This window comes from Liolophura sinensis, chromosome 13 (genome assembly GCF_032854445.1).
Source record: "Liolophura sinensis isolate JHLJ2023 chromosome 13, CUHK_Ljap_v2, whole genome shotgun sequence".
Lineage (NCBI taxonomy): Eukaryota > Metazoa > Mollusca > Polyplacophora > Chitonida > Chitonidae > Liolophura > Liolophura sinensis.
Window position 1 is genome coordinate 7,317,744 of NC_088307.1, and position 21,058 is coordinate 7,338,801.

General features: G+C 39.8%; 1 protein-coding gene across 2 annotated transcripts in view; it reads right to left on the reverse strand.

The window, feature by feature from the left end:
• The window catches only part of LOC135480107 (outer dense fiber protein 2-like), a 46,348-nt gene that overhangs the window by 9,468 nt on the left and 15,822 nt on the right, over positions 1-21,058 (reverse strand). The window contains exons 8-16 of one of the 2 annotated variants that reach the window (XM_064759864.1): positions 20,240-20,311; positions 19,533-19,649; positions 16,196-16,311; positions 14,295-14,474; positions 10,481-10,616; positions 9,222-9,332; positions 7,483-7,527; positions 1,659-1,763; positions 726-884 (exon numbers count right to left, since the gene is read on the reverse strand). In XM_064759864.1, the coding sequence (XP_064615934.1) occupies positions 726-884; positions 1,659-1,763; positions 7,483-7,527; positions 9,222-9,332; positions 10,481-10,616; positions 14,295-14,474; positions 16,196-16,311; positions 19,533-19,649; positions 20,240-20,311 (1,041 nt within the window). The remainder of the gene's footprint in view (positions 1-725; positions 885-1,658; positions 1,764-7,482; positions 7,528-9,221; positions 9,333-10,480; positions 10,617-14,294; positions 14,475-16,195; positions 16,312-19,532; positions 19,650-20,239; positions 20,312-21,058) is intronic. The other variant, XM_064759865.1, reaches the window with a different exon arrangement.

The following is a 21,058-nucleotide window of genomic DNA, read 5'->3' on the forward strand; positions in this document are numbered from 1 at the left end:
ATTATTTCTTTACACCCCATCATTCTCTCAAAATGTTTTAAAATATTGGTTGCAGAGGTGGTTGTAAAAGTTGAAGAATTACATGTAGGATAAGTACACTTCATGAAACTGACTGGTCTCCTAACTTAAAATTGCCGATGAACCAATAAGAACATGAAAGCTCAATGGTCAACAGCATGACAACCATCTGACTTTTGTCCAATTCTAGAATCGGCACAAGTGAGCGAGTCATCAAATTTCTGGCAAGTCAAGATTCATCTATCTGATATCATTACAACCTATTCTCTCCAAAGTTGCTTTCCGTTAAATTCACAATGATCAATGATTTCAAAACAGCCCTCAACTAGTCATAGAAATCAGAAGAAAATGGGCAAAATTCAAGGATATTTCCAAATGCAGTTATAAAATGTTTTTGAAAAGTTTCAATTCTTTCATTGGAACTAAATCTTTACAAATGGTTATGTCAAAATCGCCTGGTTACTGGAAAACATCTGGATTTACCTGAAACTGCATACTGACGATTCACATCTCCACCTGTCCACACTAAACCTACCTTCATGACCTTTGTACAGATTCTAACTTTTTACACAGTGATCTCATTTCTCAGGCGACCACTTCTCTCTACTTTTCTGGTTATCATACTTCTTTATCTGAGCCTTGCCCCTCCCACTGAATTTGGTAGCCTATTTACCAACGTGGTGATCTACCCTCCTGCCCTGTCGTACCTTTGCTGTCAGCTCCGCAATCAGTTTGGTATTTTCAGCATTCTTTCTCTCGTACAGGACCATTCTCTCTGAAGACTCGTGTAACTTGATCTCTGTGGACTTAAGCATCTCGGGCAAGGGATCTAACTCCTGCAGTCTCTGCTGAAGACGTAACTTTACCTGTGGACAGCCAGATTGGCATCATCATCATCACAAGTCATGGCTGTACTGCATGATACTGAATACTAACACAAGGCCATCTTTAAAAAAACCATTTGTTGAGGGTATCTTATTAAACTTATCAGAAAGGAAATTTTTGCGGGAATTTTTTTTTTTTTTTTCGTGATGAATGAAAAGGATAGGGATTTATCATGAAATGAATTTTAAGACAAAATTTTTTTAAAAATCAGAAATTCCATGAAAAAAACATTCGCGTAGGGTTGTTTTCTTCGGAAGGTTGGTCGGATTTATATCCCTAAGGCTCATATTTTTCATAATGGCCCAAGTAGCTCACTTAAATGATGAAGGGGAAGTAGTTTCATATTCATCATGTTTCATCAGACTTCTATCCTACATTTACCAGTGCAAGCTTCTAAAAAGTTCAGGCTTTTCTACAGTAAACCAAAGATAAATTCATGGAAGTTATGTGTTAACTGTAAATCGGACAGAATTTCACTTCACTCGTTACCCCCTTTGTACAGCAGCATGACTGAATAGCTGGGGAAAAATTCTATTGCTCCCTGACTATTTTGCTCTGTCAATATCAAAGAGCAGCACTAGAGTGTCACAAGTTCAAATGAGAGCCTAGAACAACTACAGCTTTTTTGGCACTCACCTTATCCAAACTTCCATCAGAAAAGCATCATCAATAAGGGCTTTATTAAACGTACAATGCCGTAAACTTACAACACACATCCGCAAGCCAAGTTCGTATGCAAGAGTCATCTCCCTTACCCTTTCCAGTTCGACTTCACCGTCCCTCTGGATCCTATCGTTCTCTTTCTGCGTCTCCTCCAGCCTACACATGGTGTCATCAGCTTCACGACGAGAACGATTCATCTAAAAATACAAATGAATGCCGGGTTAATAGTCAGTGTTACCAGGAAGCCAGAAGCTCCATGTCCGGTTAGAAATTTATTGTCTTTATTCTACAAATATGGTACTGGATTAACATCTTTTTTGAACTCATTATTTTACAATAATATTATGGCATGGTTTTGTCTGTTCATTCATAAATTTTTGAATGTTACCACTAAGCCTGGAGAACAGCTGCACTTAAAGTTATAAAATCTGCTCACATTTTGTCTCGATACCTTCCGAGCAAAAGACAATTGAAATAAGTCACTTCACTTATTTACTTATTTATGCTCTCTCTCTCTCTTTTTTTCTTGATACATTGGTTTTTCATGTCAGCACTAAATTACAAAAAATGCTTCCCTTACAGAGTTCGAAAGTGGATGATTCTGTGCTATTTGGTCATCAATACCAAGTCTGATGACACTGTTATGCTATGGCTGGCAAATATGTAGGTTCCAAAACTATTATCTGCACAGTACTGTACACTGTGTAATTGTTGATTTTTTTTTTGCAAAACACAATTGAGACAACAAACTGATGTAGTTTGGGATGAGAACATTACTGTGATTTCAAGGAGAGAAAAGACATATACATGTAATTTATACAATTTCTGTAGTTGTATTAAAACTAAATTTTGGGATGCAAAATGACTACAACCTGATTTATGCCCATGCATTTTTTACTTTTTTTTAGTTTTTGGAAGAGTCTTAAAGCCGGGAACAGACTAAACAGATTTTTTTGCTTGTACATGCGTATTTTGTGAACTTCTAAAAATCTGCCTAGCATCAGCGATCTCACTGTCTGCGTAGTGTGTCTGCTCTGGCAAATTTCAGCAATCAGGATGATCGAGCTGACCAATCAAACAATGGGGAACTGTGCAGACCTGTGACATTCTGTTTTTTACTAATTCACATGGCATAATCTATTGACGACGATCAACGGAAAAATCTGCCTAGTGTGTCTGCAACTATGCTGCAAATATCTCCCGGGCAATTAAGTTTGTCCCTACATACGAAAAAATCTGCCTAGTGTGTCCCCGGCTTTATAGAGGGTATTACAGCATCATTTATACACAATGTGTACCAACACTACACTCATGATACATGTACATACATACATACATACAGGTATCATTGTTCGCATTACACACATACAGGTATCATTGTTCGCATTACACACATGCAGGTATCATTGTTCATATTAAATACCTATATGTATTATTGTTTGTATCACATACACATATCGTATCAGTCACTTTAAAATTTAAATAAAAGAAGCAAATATTTATCCTGTCTAACATCCATTACTACATGCATATCCACACCCACTGCCAAACAAATACAAAAGTTTCTTATTTACAGATTTAATAGCATGGTGTTATATTAGTGTTAGTAAGCATGCCTACGGACACGTACACCTTCCCAAGCATGCAGTGACTAACAACAAAGCTACATGAAACATCTTCATCTCATAACCCATTTTCATGATTCATTTGCATGTACCCCCACCACTGCGAACTGAGACATCCACAATGAATTGTAGCTCCTTATTTAAGGTTCTGAAATTACCGACTTGAACGAACAGAATTGTGATCTGCAGAAACTCCATACAAAACGTATACAATTTGAAGAAAAACCTTCACGCACATCAATAATATACTACCACACTGAATTACCAGCAATCAATCAACTTGGAACTGAGGTTGAGCTCAGAAGAATTCACTCAAATTTACAGAGTTTAACATACATGTACATGTACGTAAACTCAACCCAAAATATAAATGCAGGAGGCAATTTTTATATTGTTTTTTTCTCAGTATTAAATAATGTGTTAACTCAACAATTAGGGTAAGTATTGATTATCAAGAGTGGCTTCAATGTCCACTTCAATTGGGCCACTTGATTTTAAGAAAATAAAATCAATCAGTATACAAATAAATAATTTGTGGAGGGGGGTGGGGGAGGGGCATGTTTCATGAAAGGTTATTTTAACATAGCATTTTTGATTTGTGCGTCTATATTTTTGTTGAGTGTGCATAATGATGCTAGAGAGAACATCCATTTCTCAACAAGACGGGACAACCCGCAGCCTGATACAGCATCATCAAAGTATATGTAGTGTTAATAGTAATGAATGCAGACAGTGTTTGAATCTTTCCCAAAACCAGAACAAAAAATCGTTAATCATTTTATCTCCATGTACCAAGGGCAGTGTCAACTATTGTGGTTTTACTCCTCTTTTCTCCACCAATAAATCAAGCTATCTTCCAATAAAGTAAAAGATTCTTGGGAATGTACTAAGCAAATTAATGATCCAATAGTTTTATCTCTACATCTAGGTACAATACATGAAAAACAGTTGACAACTTCTCATTAGATTTCTGTAAGAGGGGTCTTATTTCGGTCACAGATGGAGGGTAAGACTGCTGTAGTTTTGTACATGCAATAAGTTACCCAAAATACATACTGGGAACAAATCTGAACAACTTCTATTAACAGAGGCTTTCTACCAAAGACAGTTATAATAGACAGAGAGAGTGCAAAACTGAAATAAGGCAAGCTAAGAGAACAAATGCACTACAAATACCACAATGGATGATAAAAATGCTGAATTCTACAAAGCATTTTGAAACAAGTCAGTTGCATTCCTACATTGCATTTTTGAATATTACAAGCCCAAATCACACTACACACCTAAAATCTATTTCTAGACAGGTATTTTAATACTGATTATAAGAATGTCAGAATTGATATTATCCTATTTCAGAAAATTACATTGCAGTCTTACCTCTTTCTAAATGTACACTGATCATTTTCAATCGCAGTTTACTGTCACCACAGACAGAACCTTCATCCTTCACATATATCAATACAATCAGCCTTCAACTATCACATAGCAACATGACCTTGCCCTTTAACCCCTGACCAGCTACAGTTCTAGTAATAAGAGCATGCAGCACAAGGGCTAACTTTGACATCTACTAAAAGTCTACAATACAGAACAACATGCAGTCTCACCCTGGATCTGAAACGTGTCAGAAAATCAGGCAAAGGCCGGTCTGGATATTTTAAATTGTACTCTAAAAACTGAAAGGAAACATTTAACTATTGTGAGGGAATGAAGTAGTGAGTATAGCAGTTCTGTCCCAAAAGAAACATCAAAAAAAATCAAGGCTGGAGAATTTCCCACCTGCTTTATGGTTGGAAGAATCTGGAGTACCTGAGATAAACCAGCATCCTTTGGGAAGATAGAGATGAAGATTACATCATACAGTGCCCAGTTTGACAAAGCACACTTAGCTAAGTAAGGCCTTAACTTCCATGATAACATGTTGTAGAGATACAAAGTACACTTAGCCAAGTAAGACCTTCACTTCAATGATAACATATGTTGTAGAGATACAAAGCACACTTAGCTTAGCAAGACCTTAACTTCAATGACAACGTACGTCGTAGAGATACAAAGCACACTTTTAGCTAAGCAAGACCTTAACTTCCATGACATCATACCGGCCCGGATAGCACAGTTGGTAGAGCGTCCGCTTCGGGACCGGTAGATCCAGGATCAATCCTTGGTCGAGTCACACCTAAGACTTTAAAAGAGGAAGTTGTAACTTCCTTGCTTGGCGTTCAGCATGAAGGGGATAGTGCAACGACTGGTTGACCCGTATCAGTATAATGGCTCGGGCGGGGCGACTTACTTGCCTTCGGTAAGTCGTCTCAGTGATGCAGCACTAAATAAAAGAGCGGTGGAAATCCGTCCTGCAACAAGGAGGCACATTACAGGTGCATGCACCCTAATGATTCCTTCGTCGTCATATGACTGAAAAATTGTTGAGTACGACGTTAAACCCCAAGCACTCACTCACTCACTCCATGATAACATATGTTGTAGAGATACAAAGCACAATTAGCTAATTAAGACCTTAACTTCCATGATAACACATTTTGTAGAGATACAAAGTACACTTAGCTAAGTAAGACCTTCACTTCAATGATAACATATGTTGTAGAGATACAAAGCACACTTAGCTAAGTAAGACCTTCACTTCAATGACAAGGTACGTCGTAGAGATACAAAGCACACTTAGCTTAGTAAGACCTTAACTTCCATGATAACATATGTTGTAGAGATACAAAGCAAACTTAGCTAAGTAAGACCTTCACTTCAATGATAACATATGTTGTAGAGATACAAAGCACACTTAGCTAAGTAAGACCTTAACTTCAATGACAAGGTACGTCGTAGAGATACAAAGCAAACTTAGCTAAGTAAGACCTTCACTTCAATGATAACATGTTGTAGAGATACAAAGCACACTTAGCTTAGTAAGACCTTAACTTCAATGATAACATATGTTGTAGACATATAAAGTACACTTAGCTAAGTAAGACCTTCACTTCCATGATAACATATGTTGTAGAGATACAAAGCACACTTAGCTAAGTAAGACCTTCACTTCAATGATAACATATGTTGTAGAGATACAAAGCACACTTAGCTAAGTAAGACCTTCACTTCAATGATAACATATGTTGTAGAGATACAAAGTACACTTAGCTAAGTAAGACCTTAACTTCAATGACAAGGTACGTCGTAGAGATACAAAGCAAACTTAGCTAAGTAAGACCTTCACTTCAATGATAACATATGTTGTAGAGATACAAAGCACACTTAGCTTAGTAAAACCTTAACTTCCATGATAACATATGTTGTAGAGATACAAAGCACACTTAGCTAAGTAAGATCTTAACTTCCATGATAACATATGCTGTAGAGATACAAAGCACCCTCAGCTAAGGACCATTGTATAACACTAAGAACGCTTTGTGAAACTTGGGCTGATTCCAGAAGTCCCTTAAGCCAAGATTTAAAAACATTCAAATTTTGACTTTAAGTCAAATGGTTTTGTGCAGCCCCCTGATAAAAAGACAAATGATCGAAGGCAAAATTCTCCAAACAGCCCCACAATTGTCAGACCGCTTACTGTCACCTAGAAGAGTGCACGGATTGAACCCGCACCAATCAGTTTTCCTCGATGAGTTCTCACCCATTTTCAGTTTCAGCAATATGACATATGGCATGAAGTCCAGGAATAATCACACGACGGAAACAAAGACAGGTATGACAGGTAACATTTCCGTACATTCCCAATCTGTTAATGCTTCATAGGGAGATAGTAACTGTGATGAAAAGAAGAGCTGTGCGCAAAAATGACAGCAACATTGTTATATACCACAGACATGGCAAATGCAGTATGCAGACATGGATGCAATATGAAAACAAAAGTGAAAGTGTAAAAGTTGCATAGGCTACACAAAGAAAGATGATTAATGATACATGTACTTCTGACGCTGAAGCCAGTACTGTGGCTGTCTGGTGGCACAATATGGCTCAGAAAGCTCACAATGTTTACATCTAGAGTAAGTATGTTAAATGAAATTGATACACTCAAGCTAGTGCAGAGTCTTATGGTATAATGCAATGTGGTGCAAAAAGTCCACCATATTATCAAGAATAAGCATGCTGAATGATGCTTGTTACACTCAAGCTAGTGCCGTATTTCATGATATAATGCAATATGGTCCAAAAAGCCCACCATACTTTTATCTAGTGTAAAGCCATCCAAGACACCAGAATTCCGATATGAAGTGGACATGCACATGACCCAGGGCTATATTACCAGACAGGCAGCACCTACCCTCAGTGACTGTAAATTCTTACTCTGATCAAGGAAATGTACTGTCTGTAAACACACAGTTTGTAAAATTATACAAAAAAAACAAAACAAAACAAAACAAACAAAAACATTTTAACTTTCAGACTGCAAATCTACTGTAATATGTAACCTTTAGAGGGGTCAGGAAGAAAACAAATGAAGTACGGATCGTTAAAGGCAAACTGTATGTAAAAATATACCTGCCAAGTATAACAATTATTTATATAATTATTTAATTATTTAAGAAGTCATGGTTCACAGGAGCATAAAATAAAATTTTGATGATGAGATAATAAATCCACAACAACAACAACCAACCAAGATGATTTCTACTCCTGTATGAAGTCTGGATGACCTTTTATACACAAACATACAAGCCATGTGAGCTTAGTGTCAACAAACTAATGTAGGTGTGTCTCTCATCAGAGTGCCATGCCCATACTCGTGACACATCACAGCACCCGCCCCACCTTACCAATACCCACTCACGACATGCAGCCACACTATGCTGCCGTACACAAAGTCTATCCATTTCACAAGCTGAGATGTTTCAGAGAGGAATGAATGGGCTTGATTATGGGCTGATGTCCCTTTGGCAATATTGTAGCCATATTGTGGCGAGGACTTACGAGTGGAACAGGAGGTACAACTGAACAGATTTCTCACAGATCTGATATGTTCAGATACACTACTTCTCCTACAAAGTACCCACCAAAGAGGTACCAAATAGGGGCCACTTTCACGAAAAAAGTTTCACGTAATATTTTTGCAAATGATGTTGTCTAGACTGTAGCTCCATAAGGGCGATGTGATTTATGTGAAAAGTTATGAAAAAATGATTTATGAAGTTTTGTGCAAAATGGTTATGCTCTGTCTCATTTTTCTAACAATGTCACACCTGTCATTAACTTGATACACCTGAATCATGCTGTCTGTGGCAGGTATATAATGTCAGAGCTGTCTGGGGCAGGTATATAATGTCACACCTGTCATTAACCTGACATACCTGAATCATGCATTCCCCTACTAAGTTCAAGAACTGTTTGGTGCAGGTATATAAAGTCACACCTGTCATTAACCTGACATACCTGAATCATGCATTCCCCTACTAAGTTCAAGAACTGTTTGGTGCAGGTATATAATGTCACACCTGTCATTCACCTGACATACCTGAATCATGCATTCCCCTACTAAGTTCAAGAACTGTTTGGTGCAGGTATATAATGTCACACCTGTCATTCACCTGACATACCTGAATCATGCATTCCCCTACTAAGTTCAAGAACTGTCTGGGGCAGGTATATAAAGTCACACCTGTCATTAACCTGACATACCTGAATCATGCATTCCCCTACTAAGTTCAAGAACTGTTTGGTGCAGGAATATAAAGTCACACCTGTCGTTAACCTGACATACCCGAGTTATGTATTCCACTACTAAGTTTTTGTACTGTAGGAGACGGGTACACAATGCAATTAATCAGGCATACTTGATTCCTGTACTCCTCTAATGATGGAGACAGGTAAATCTACATGATGTCACACCTGTAATTAACCTGTTTTACACGAGTCCAGAATTCAAATTCTCCAACTGTTGGAGACTGGTAAATAATGTCATACCTGTAATTCATCTTACGTACCAGAGTTCTGCATTCCTGTACCAAATTCTTGTGCTGCCTGAGACGGGTATATAATTTCACACCCGTAATTAATCTGACATACCTGACTCCTGTACTCCTCTACCAAATTCTCATACTGTCTGAGGTTTGCCCTTAGCTGATCTATCTCCTCCTCACTCTGGTTAACTTTACTCTCCAGGCTGGAGACTGTAGACTGTGAACACAATAAAACATCTTTGTGAATATGAGAAAACATCACTGTGAACACAAGACAACATCACTGTGAACACAAGACAACATCACTGTGAACACAAGACACCATCACTGTGAATATGAGAAACACTGTGAACATTTCTCATATTGTGAATGAGAAAACATCAATGTGAACACAAGACAACATCACTGTCAACACAAGACAACATCATTGTGAACACAAGACATCACTGTGAACACAAGACAACATCACTGTCAACACAAGACAACATCACTGTGAACATGAGAAACACTGTGAACATTTCTCATATTGTGAATATGAGAAAACATTAATGTGAACACGAGACAACATCACTGTCAACACAAGACAACATCATTGTGAATATGAGAAAACATAACTGTGGACGCGAAAGAACATCCATGTGAAAACGAGACAACATCATTGTGAACATGATAAAACATCACTGAGAACAAGAGACATCACTGTGAACACGAAAAAACATCCCTGTGAACATGAGAAAACATGGGATCTTTCAAAGGGCCTTTGGGCCATTGTGAAAGAGTTGACTTTTTTTTCTTACTTTATGGCTTTCTTCAGTTTTACAGTCAATTAGTCTAATGGCATTTGATTTCTGAATATCTGAATATTTTAAAATACTGGTGGAGGAAAAATGTTCAGGTTCTATTATCATTATTATATGATACTTTTTGTGACAATTGCTGACAAAAAAAACGGAACAATGAATTCAGATGTGAAGGGTAAAATTATGTGTGGGCCACAATTTTATTTAAATATTTTTTAAATATCATGCCACTTTGCAAACTGTGGTTCCACAAAGCGATTCTGCACATACGGTTTTGTAAAAACTGGGGCAATGTTTGAACGAGTTATTGCCCAGGATCACAAAGCGATCTTAGACTTAAGTCAAAATTTCAATCATTAAATTCGTTATGTTCCATTCCATTATTTTAGCTGAAATTTGAAATAACTTACCCTGAATCTACATTGTCTAGCAATGTTTTGACGTTGTTCGGAAATGAACAATTTCAAAGTGAATTGAATTAAAGTCTAAGGTGGCTTCGCGATCCCGAGGCCTAAAACTAAAGCATGATGACCCAAATTACTGTTTACGTGTTCAGCTGTCTCACCCTAAGTCTTTCATTGTCCAGTCTGAGGCCCGTGAGCTCGCTGGTTTTGTCCTGAAGCTGAACTGACAAGTCTTCCGTTTGTGACTTACTGCTCTCCTCAACTCTGTCCAACATACGCTCCACTTCTGTTATTCTCCTGTAACATCAAATGTACTGAATGGTTCTTCATAGACAACTAATCCCCACATCATTTATTTATATATCTGATAAGATCAGGGGAAACCCTTGGCCATCCAGAGGTTGCTGACAGAACTTCCCACAAACGGCCAGAGAGGGAGCTAGGCTTGAGCTCAGCTTGCGCCGTGCTGTCATGCTAACCACCTCGGCCATGGAGGACTCCACCAGCGACATTTGGCAAGACCTACTGTTTACACACACCCTGTTGACATATGCAGTAATACACACATTTCAGTGGGAAGGTCTGTCAGCAACCTGTGGATGGTCGTGGGTTCTGCACGGTTTTCTCCCACCATAATGCTGACCGCTGTCATTTAAGTGACGTATTCTTGAGTATGACGTAAAACACCAATCAAATAAATAAATAAATAATACATGTACATACATTTCAAATACTCGCCTCACATGTAACAACTTAAAAATAACTGTTTTAACATTGACAGTATTGTGTATAGAGAAAAGATGATTGCTGGTTGGATTTCCTGCTTAATAAAGCCTATATTGAGTCAAAATAACAGTTACTACAACACAAGAGTATACATAAAATATATGTGTTATGACACTGAAAACAATATACATGCATTGAAGAAAAACAACAAAAAGAAAGCATGGCTGCAGAAGATTTACTGAATCATGCAAGGTCCCTGAAAACAAAAATTTACTGCCATGGAAACAGGGGCTTGATTTGAACTTGCAAGCTACAGGACTGTGTAGTTTTGTCTCCAAAATCAAATTACTAATGTACTAAATTGCACTGAAAGTTGCTCTTTCAGATGCAAAAAGGTTGAGGACTAAGATGTAGTCTAATATCAGATTAATATCAGTACAAACATAAATTATTACGATTTCAGTCTTAGCAGAGAAACCAACAAAACAACACTGTTAAATGTTATAAATGTTAAATACAACACTCGTGTTGAGTCCTACAATGGTGTTCTCTGTCATCAGTCTGAAAGTCGATTGTAACGGGCAACATTCTGTCAGTCAATGAGTTTGTTAACATTCATCCCATATACGACTACAAAGTATTATGTTTGGTCTTTGGGTTACTTGGTTCTAATTCACTATGAATTATTACAGGGATGTATGTGTAAGTTGAATGCCTGTTACTCTAGTTGCTACACACTGTCAATGTTAAATGCACATTTAAGTCCAACAAGGTAGTGCTCGTTGCATATTAAAGTGAGACACTCACTGCTGGAGCTTTGTGTCCATGCTGATACTTGTCGTTCAGGTTACACACGTCACATACAATGTCACAATCACTACACTCTTCATGCCCAATACTACAAGGTAAGAATTCAGCCAGTCAGTCAGTCAGTCAGTCAGTCAGACACTCACGGCTGGAGCTTTGTGTCCATGCTGATACTTGTCGTTCAGGTTACACACGTCACATACAATGTCACAATCACTACACTCTTCATGCCCAATACTACAAGGTAAGAATTCAGCCAGTCAGTCAGTCAGTCAGTCAGTCAGACACTCACGGCTGGAGCTTTGTGTCCATGCTGATACTTGTCATTCAGGTTACACACGTCACATACAATGTCACAATCACTACACTCTTCATGCCCAATACTACAAGGTAAGAATTCAGCCAGTCAGTCAGTCAGTCAGTCAGTCAGACACTCACGGCTGGAGCTTTGTGTCCATGCTGATACTTGTCGTTCAGGTTACACACGTCACACACAATGTCACAATCACTACACTCTTCATGCCCAATACTACAAGGTAAGAATTCAGCCAGTCAGTCAGTCAGTCAGTCAGTCAGACACTCACGGCTGGAGCTTTGTGTCCATGCTGATACTTGTCGTTCAGGTTACACACGTCACATACAATGTCACAATCACTACACTCTTCATGCCCAATACTACAAGGTAAGAATTCAGCCAGTCAGTCAGTCAGTCAGTCAGTCAGACACTCACGGCTGGAGCTTTGTGTCCATGCTGATACTTGTCGTTCAGGTTACACACGTCACATACAATGTCACAATCACTACACTCTTCATGCCCAATACTACAAGGTAAGAATTCAGCCAGTCAGTCAGTCAGTCAGTCAGTCAGACACTCACGGCTGGAGCTTTGTGTCCATGCTGATACTTGTCATTCAGGTTACACACGTCACATACAATGTCACAATCACTACACTCTTCATGCCCAATACTACAAGGTAAGAATTCAGCCAGTCAGTCAGTCAGTCAGACACTCACGGCTGGAGCTTTGTGTCCATGCTGATACTTGTCATTCAGGTTACACACGTCACACACAATGTCACAATCACTACACTCTTCATGCCCAATACTACAAGGTAAGAATTCAGCCAGTCAGTCAGTCAGTCAGTCAGTCAGACACTCACGGCTGGAGCTTTGTGTCCATGCTGATACTTGTCGTTCAGGTTACACACGTCACATACAATGTCACAATCACTACACTCTTCATGCCCAATACTACAAGGTAAGAATTCAGCCAGTCAGTCAGTCAGTCAGTCAGTCAGACACTCACGGCTGGAGCTTTGTGTCCATGCTGATACTTGTCGTTCAGGTTACACACGTCACATACAATGTCACAATCACTACACTCTTCATGCCCAATACTACAAGGTAAGAATTCAGCCAGTCAGTCAGTCAGTCAGTCAGTCAGACACTCACGGCTGGAGCTTTGTGTCCATGCTGATACTTGTCGTTCAGGTTACACACGTCACATACAATGTCACAATCACTACACTCTTCATGCCCAATACTACAAGGTAAGAATTCAGCCAGTCAGTCAGTCAGTCAGTCAGTCAGACACTCACGGCTGGAGCTTTGTGTCCATGCTGATACTTGTCATTCAGGTTACACACGTCACATACAATGTCACAATCACTACACTCTTCATGCCCAATACTACAAGGTAAGAATTCAGCCAGTCAGTCAGTCAGTCAGACACTCACTGCTGGAGCTTTGTGTCCATGCTGATACTTGTCGTTCAGGTTACACACGTCACATACAATGTCACAATCACTACACTCTTCATGCCCAATACTACAAGGTAAGAATTCAGCCAGTCAGTCAGTCAGTCAGACACTCACTGCTGGAGCTTTGTGTCCATGCTGATACTTGTCGTTCAGGTTACACACGTCACACACAATGTCACAATCACTACACTCTTCATGCCCAATACTACAAGGTAAGAATTCAGCCAGTCAGTCAGTCAGTCAGTCAGTCAGACACTCACGGCTGGAGCTTTGTGTCCATGCTGATACTTGTCGTTCAGGTTACACACGTCACATACAATGTCACAATCACTACACTCTTCATGCCCAATACTACAAGGTAAGAATTCAGCCAGTCAGTCAGTCAGTCAGACACTCACTGCTGGAGCTTTGTGTCCATGCTGATACTTGTCGTTCAGGTTACACACGTCACACACAATGTCACAATCACTACACTCTTCATGCCCAATACTACAAGGTAAGAATTCAGCCAGTCAGTCAGTCAGTCAGTCAGTCAGACACTCACGGCTGGAGCTTTGTGTCCATGATGATACTTGTCATTCAGGTTACACACGTCACACACAATGTCACAATCACTACACTCTTCATGCCCAATACTACAAGGTAAGAATTCAGCCAGTCAGTCAGTCAGTCAGACACTCACAGCTGGAGTTTGGTGTTCTCACTGAGCAACTGTGTCTTCTCCTTGTTGTGTTTCTCACACCGCGCCCGGATCTGCGCCGTTGACGCTTCCAGGTCAGCTAGCTGATTCTCGCGCTCCAACAGCTGCACCTTGATCTGCTCCAAGGCGTCTTCTGTGCGCGACGCTCGCTGTTTTTGTGCCCTGTCAATGGGAGAAGTAACCCCTGACTGACCAATTCGCTGAGTGACTTAACTCAGTTAATAATCACAAAGTTTGTATATGGATGGAGAAGTAAAAATACTCCAGGATGTTCAGATGCTATTTTAGGACAGCCAGGTTAACAAACAGTACAAAATTAGGTATCAAACTTTACATAACATCACAATTTCCAAGGACAGTTATTAAACTTTTCTAAGCAGACAAGAGTGAGTGAGTTTTGTGGGTTTAATGTCGCATTTAAAAAAATTTTCAGTCATAAAGACTACAAAGGAGTCCTTGTAGTGTATGTAATGTGCCTCCTTGTTGCAGGACGGATTTCCACCCCTCTTTTATCTAGTGCTGCTTTACTGAGGTGATTTACTGAGGGCAAGAAAGCTGCCCCGCCCGAGCCATTATACTGATACGGTCAACTAGTCATTGCACTATCCCCTTAATGCCGAACGCCAAGCAGGGAAGTCACAACTTCCTCTTTTAATGTCTTAGGTGTGACTTGACCCAGGATTAATCCTGGATCTACTGTTCCCGACGCGAATGCTCTACCAACTGTGCTAGTGGGGCCGGTCCTAGGCAGACATGACAGATATCAAACTTTTCCAGTCAAATATCAAACTTTCAAAGGCCGATATAAAACCTTTCAAGGACCATTTTAAAACTTTACATGGTAACCTGATGTCTTAATACTACATGTACCTACAAATCCACAAGAATTGAATTCTGCTCTGACATACATTTATTTGACTGAATACTGTTTTATGATGTACTCAAGATGACTTATACGACAGTGGCCAGCATAATGGTGGGAGAAAACCGGGCAGAGCCCATGGGGAAACCCCAACCATTCGCAGGTTGCTGGGAGACCTTCCCATGTACTGCCAGAGAGGAAGTTACTTACAGTGACCGTATTGGTGGGCGGTTTCGGGTCACTGCGCCATGATGTCATGATAACCCCCTCGGCCACGGAGCTCTCCCCCGCCCCCAAGGATATGCAACTAAATATGGGACTGGTACTATGTGCTTGAACTAGTAATGTTTTATCAGTGATTTAATCTATGAGCTCTACAATACTTCTGATACAATACTAGAGTTGTTAATCGTACAAACTGTACCACTGGGTTAAGGGAGCCACGTAAGCACATATAATTTCTTGCCAAATAACACAGTTACATGTGCACTCCTATATGAAGGTACACCAAACACAATATACATACAGAAACTCCACAAGTACTTAGGACAACACATTTACACAGGGACTCGTTTTGGCTGATACAAAATCTAGAAGTACACACACTCTACATGTATAGGTCAGAATGTCAGCAGACACCACACATCCGTGGAAAGAGTTAATCAAACTATCACAAAATTACTGGTTTTTCACACTTAACCTTTAATTAGAAAGTACAACATATTTCATCACCCTGAGGCCTCACTTAATAATATGAATAATGATAGTTTTCTGTCCACCCATGACCTCCAATAAGTGACCACTGAGCTCCCATAAGTGACCACTGAGCTCCCATAAGTGACCTGTGACCTCCACTCAACGACTCTTGACATCCCTGATGTGAACCTTGAATTCCCATCAAAGACACTTGACATTCTGTCAGTGACCTCTGATCTCTGAGCCCCTCAATGACATCTAAGCCAGCCTGTGACCCTTGATCTCCCTTAAAAGACCTCTGACCCCTCTGTTTCCCTGACCTCACCTGGTAGCTTTTTTGAGGGCCTCCTTGTCGCGGTCACCCTTATCCCGGGCTGTGGCTAGCAGTTCTGTCAGATGCTCACACTCGATTCGAGACTGGGCCAGATCACTCTCCAGGCTCTACAACAACAACAGCAACAACTAAAACACCATATCAACAAAGGAAACACAACCCTGACATATATGCAGTAACCAAAATGTAGTTGGACACAGGCCCCCATTACAACTTCCGTTTTTCGAGAGGGACGAATGTAATTTTGTGTATTTTAGGGTGTAAAGTCTTTTTTAGCTGCCAGCCTGCCACTTTTGGTGTACAGCTGCATCCTTGGTATCAAAATGCTGGAAATTGTCTAAAAGCTTTGGGCAGGTATGAGTTTTACTGATGAAAGTTTGAAATTCTAGGCGAGAGGACACAAGGAGATAGGTGGTGATGAGGCTGCGAGTGACGTCCCGTTGGTGTTGCTAGGCATCCCCTCCGAGCTGCCAGCATAGAAACGTCTAGATTTTGACAGTCAGCCTATGTCAATATTTTAATGGCTTCTTTCTCACAGGCTGGGTCAGGCATGTACCAAAGCTTACTGGCCACAGAATGTTTGGCGCTGAGCTACAGCGCTAAACGTTAACATTGTAGCTTATGGAAAATTAATGGGGGCCTGTGGCCAGATCCTGTCCACTTGTGCCAAAATATGTGATATGTCACTGTGTGCTCAAATTTCGCAGCAGCCTGATAATATTTGGTGAGTACATCTGCAATGTGGTTTGCATTGACATGGAACTTGATTGAGCAATTTTAAAGCTTTTTAATTCTATATTTCCCCACATATCTGTTTTGTCTAAAAATCAGCTAAAACACTCTGTGGTAGTATAGGTGTATGAGCAGGCTGGAACAAACACAGACAACGTTTCATTGTTCCTGGTTTTTTAAATGTCTCTTTTGGGGCTGAAATAGGATAAATAATGCAAAATTTGAGTGCTGTGAGTGAAACTGGAGTACGTGGCTGGTAGATAGGGTGTGTGATTAAGGATGGTCAATAAGGCCGTGCATCACAAATAAGGGCCAAGCTTCACATAGGTGGATAAAAACACATCAGCAGATTAATTTACTTGGCTAGAGTAGTAGAGAGGGCCAGTGTGCATTTAATACACAAACCAAGTCAGGTTTCGCCCATGTGTGCCACCATACACTAGGTAAATGTGCATCAAATCAACCTGCAGTCACAAAACATGAAAAACAGGCATCTCTGCTGCAACACTGGCTACTGCCTTGGGTATAGGCTTAAAGCTGACAAGGTTAATTTTCCTCTTAAAACTTAAAAATAAACCACTGTAGTTGTCATTGCATGTGTGTATTCATTTCTCTGACAAGTTACATGTGCACTCATACATTATGTTCGGCGATGGAACAAAAGTAATCAATTTCCAACATCTAGCATACATGTAAGTGTGATCTGTTGGAATATTGCCCTTGTGAAAATGAGTCTCTGCCCCAAGCAGTTTTTGTTGTTGTATCTGGCCCATGGTGGCATCCACCTCCCTGGGCAGCTGGGATTTTTTTTTTGTTTCTAGTGTCCTCACACACAAGTTGAGAAAATAGACAGCTACACCTGGCTTTCACATCCTAGTTCAATACGTTTTGAGCTTTCTTCTTGGTTTCCCTCTTTCAACCTTGTCTCTCAAACATGGCTTCAGTGAACTTTGCCTGATTTATGCATGTATTGAAATAGGATCTACCTGGGTGAGTGGGGTCTGCTGGCCGTTAGGCCTCCTCAAAGGCCTGACCAATCGGATGCAGTCCTCCACTCCCTTGGCTGACCTAGAATCCCCATTGGTCCAGTACTACGCCATGTCATAGCCCTCCAGCCCCCCTCTCCTTCATCCATCCCCCTCGGGGAAACTTCCAAGATTTCTCATATATGTATGTACTGGCAGTTTAAATGTCCATTCCTCATGCCCACCCAGGAACACCCAATGTGGAACCTGATTACGGATGTAATTTCTCACTGATTATTTGAGGATTTCTGTGTTGGTACAGGTTAAAACGGTTCTTTCAAAGGGTTTTATCATGTGAATCAGTATGTAAAAGGGATACTAGTCTTTTCTTAAGCCCTATCCATGGAAACTGTGCCTATGAGCATTTCTATATCAATTTGATGTTGATCAAATTGGACTTTTCTGGAATTTTGAAAATCTGCTTTGGTATCCCCCTGTATCACTGTAGGTCAAATTTTGCACAAAGTTGCCAAAAAGGCATGTCTTATATTTTGTAAGTGAATTGTCAAATAAATTACCTATCTTTTGATATATATTTTGACACTTTTGGTCGTTAACTATTTTCTAAGTACTACTGTAAACATGAAAATCTACTTGAAAATCCATAATTTTCTGAAGGTTTGTTATTGGAAAATGTAAAATACGTGATCATTGGAATTTTTTCATTTTTCTTGCAGATATACAAGCTAGCTTTCCAAAACATTTGATATGGTTGAGATATTTTGAACGGTATGTGCACTACAGAGCTTTGAACTTCGTGCTTGAGAGCGGACAAACAGACACATTTCCAAGATAAGGGTACCCCAAGTTAAATTCCTCCTACTCCAAAGTTTTTGCATGTATCAAGCCCTAACTTTGTGTGTGAGGTTGAGAGGTGGTAGGAATTATGTGGTGCAAAAATTATTGATTTTGAAAAAAGTTGGCTGGTGTGATAGGACACAGAGCCCCATTACAACTTCCGTTTTTCGGGAGGGACGAATGTAGTTCTGTGTATTTTAGAGTGTAAAGTCTTTTTTTGCTGCCAGCCGTTTGGTGTGCAAACGCTTGGGGCTGAGCTACAGCTCTAAACATTAACAATGTCGTTTATGGAAAATTAATGGGGGCCTGTGGCCAGTTCGCTTCAAGATTCCAAAAAACAATCCCAATCACACTGCGTAACTTAAATGTAAGCCTGTCAATATGAATGAATCCTGAAAAGCCATTATAATTGTGAAGAAAGAAATACATGCACTTATTAAAGTTTTGGTGGTTTAAGCTTTGCTCTGGCCGCAGGCAATTAGGTCAGGAGGTTGTCTGGTACATGGATACATACTAATATGGTTTACGCCATCCATAAACTGCATTTAACCCCAACTGAATACACAAAGTGAGTGTGTGCTGCTTTTTCTTCAAGCAAACAGACCTAGAAATAAACGAATTATTGATATCTAAGACAACTTAGTCATATATTGGCGGGGTGGGGTGGGAGATGGGGGGGGGGATATGAAATCTCACAAAATTTATTTATTTGGAAGCCTGCATGCTTACACCAGCAGGTCCCAAAGGCCCCCACAACACTTAATACAACCTACCCTAATCTGGACGGCCATACGGTTACAGTCGCCCTCTTTTGTCCTCAGCTGCTTCTGTAGGTGTGCCCTTGTGGTCTCCAGAGAGCTCTGTAAGCTGGACAAAGCCATATTCTCCTCCTGACAATAAACATGTGCAACTGTTACATAGGCCAGAAGGTGACACCAATTACCTTTTGCCTTCTTTTATTTATTTATTTATTTATATATCTGATTAGTGTTTTCACCAAACTCAAGAATATTTCACTCATACGATGGCGGCCAGCATTATGGTGGAAGGAAACCAAGCAGAGAAAAGAGAAAATCCATGACCATCTGTAGGTTGCTGAGAGAGCTTGTACGGCTGGAGAGGAAGCCAGCATGAGCTGGATTTGAACTCACAGTGACTGCATTGATCAGAGGATACTGGGTCATTGCACCTCACTTTGTGTTTTATGAGTGAGCCGACACAAAAAACCCAAAAGTGGACTACAAATAGAACAGAAAGTCGGCCTTTATATTTTGTCCGATCTTGATGTTTTCAGGGTTTTCCTGTTTTTCAAAGCTTTCCGATCATGTAAATATGTCTTCAACAGGAAAAAGTTCTGTGATAGTCCTACAAATTAGATGAAAGTCAAGTTTTCTTATTTTATACCCTTCAACAACACGGAAAAAATTCCATTCTTTTTAAATGCATATTTACGACTTATCAACATATTTGTCTGCCTTACCTTCTGGGCGGCAACCTGTGCCCTTAGATCGTTGCACAGTCTGTCTTTACTGATAAGTTCTGAGCGAAGGCGCTGAAAACAGACAAGTATAATATGACTATTATCACATTACAAGGTAACATGCCATGAGGCAACAAATATAAAAATTCAAAATAATTTCTCCAATATGAACAGTTGGTCGTACCACGATCAGCATGACATAATAACAGGATTCTAGCTGGACTGTTCAAGAAATTCCTTTTTCGTTTTGGTTCTAATATAACTGTAGGTGGCTTAAATCTTTGATATCCTATCCTCTAACTGACAATGGGCCTACATGTAAGGCAACATGAAATGTTTGCAGGATGTTGGTGTGAATTTGTGCCGGTTCTTTGCCTAAATTTATCACTTTATTTATCTGATCGGTGTTTTATGCTGTGCTCAAAAATACTTTACTTATATGATGACAGCCAGCATTACGGTGGAAGGAGGGAAACCCATGACCATCCGCAGGTTGCTGACAGACCATTTATCAATTTTAATAGAGCACCACGATAACCACAACACTGACTACATAACAACATGTCTTTTCCTTTATAACACCTGGAGTTATCATGGCTCAAAAAAAGTAGACAGGAGCTGGGGTCGGTTTTACTAGTCAAGGGCTTACTTAAAGGTGAATAAAACACTCAAATGAAGTATATATCAGATGAAAGACCAATAAACATTGCCCAGGAAAATAGTTTGATTTATTTTTTTCAGAATTTTCTCTCTGGTGACCCAGAAGTAATTTTACATCCATACTTTTTGCTTGAAATAGTTTATTTCACGGCCCATTGG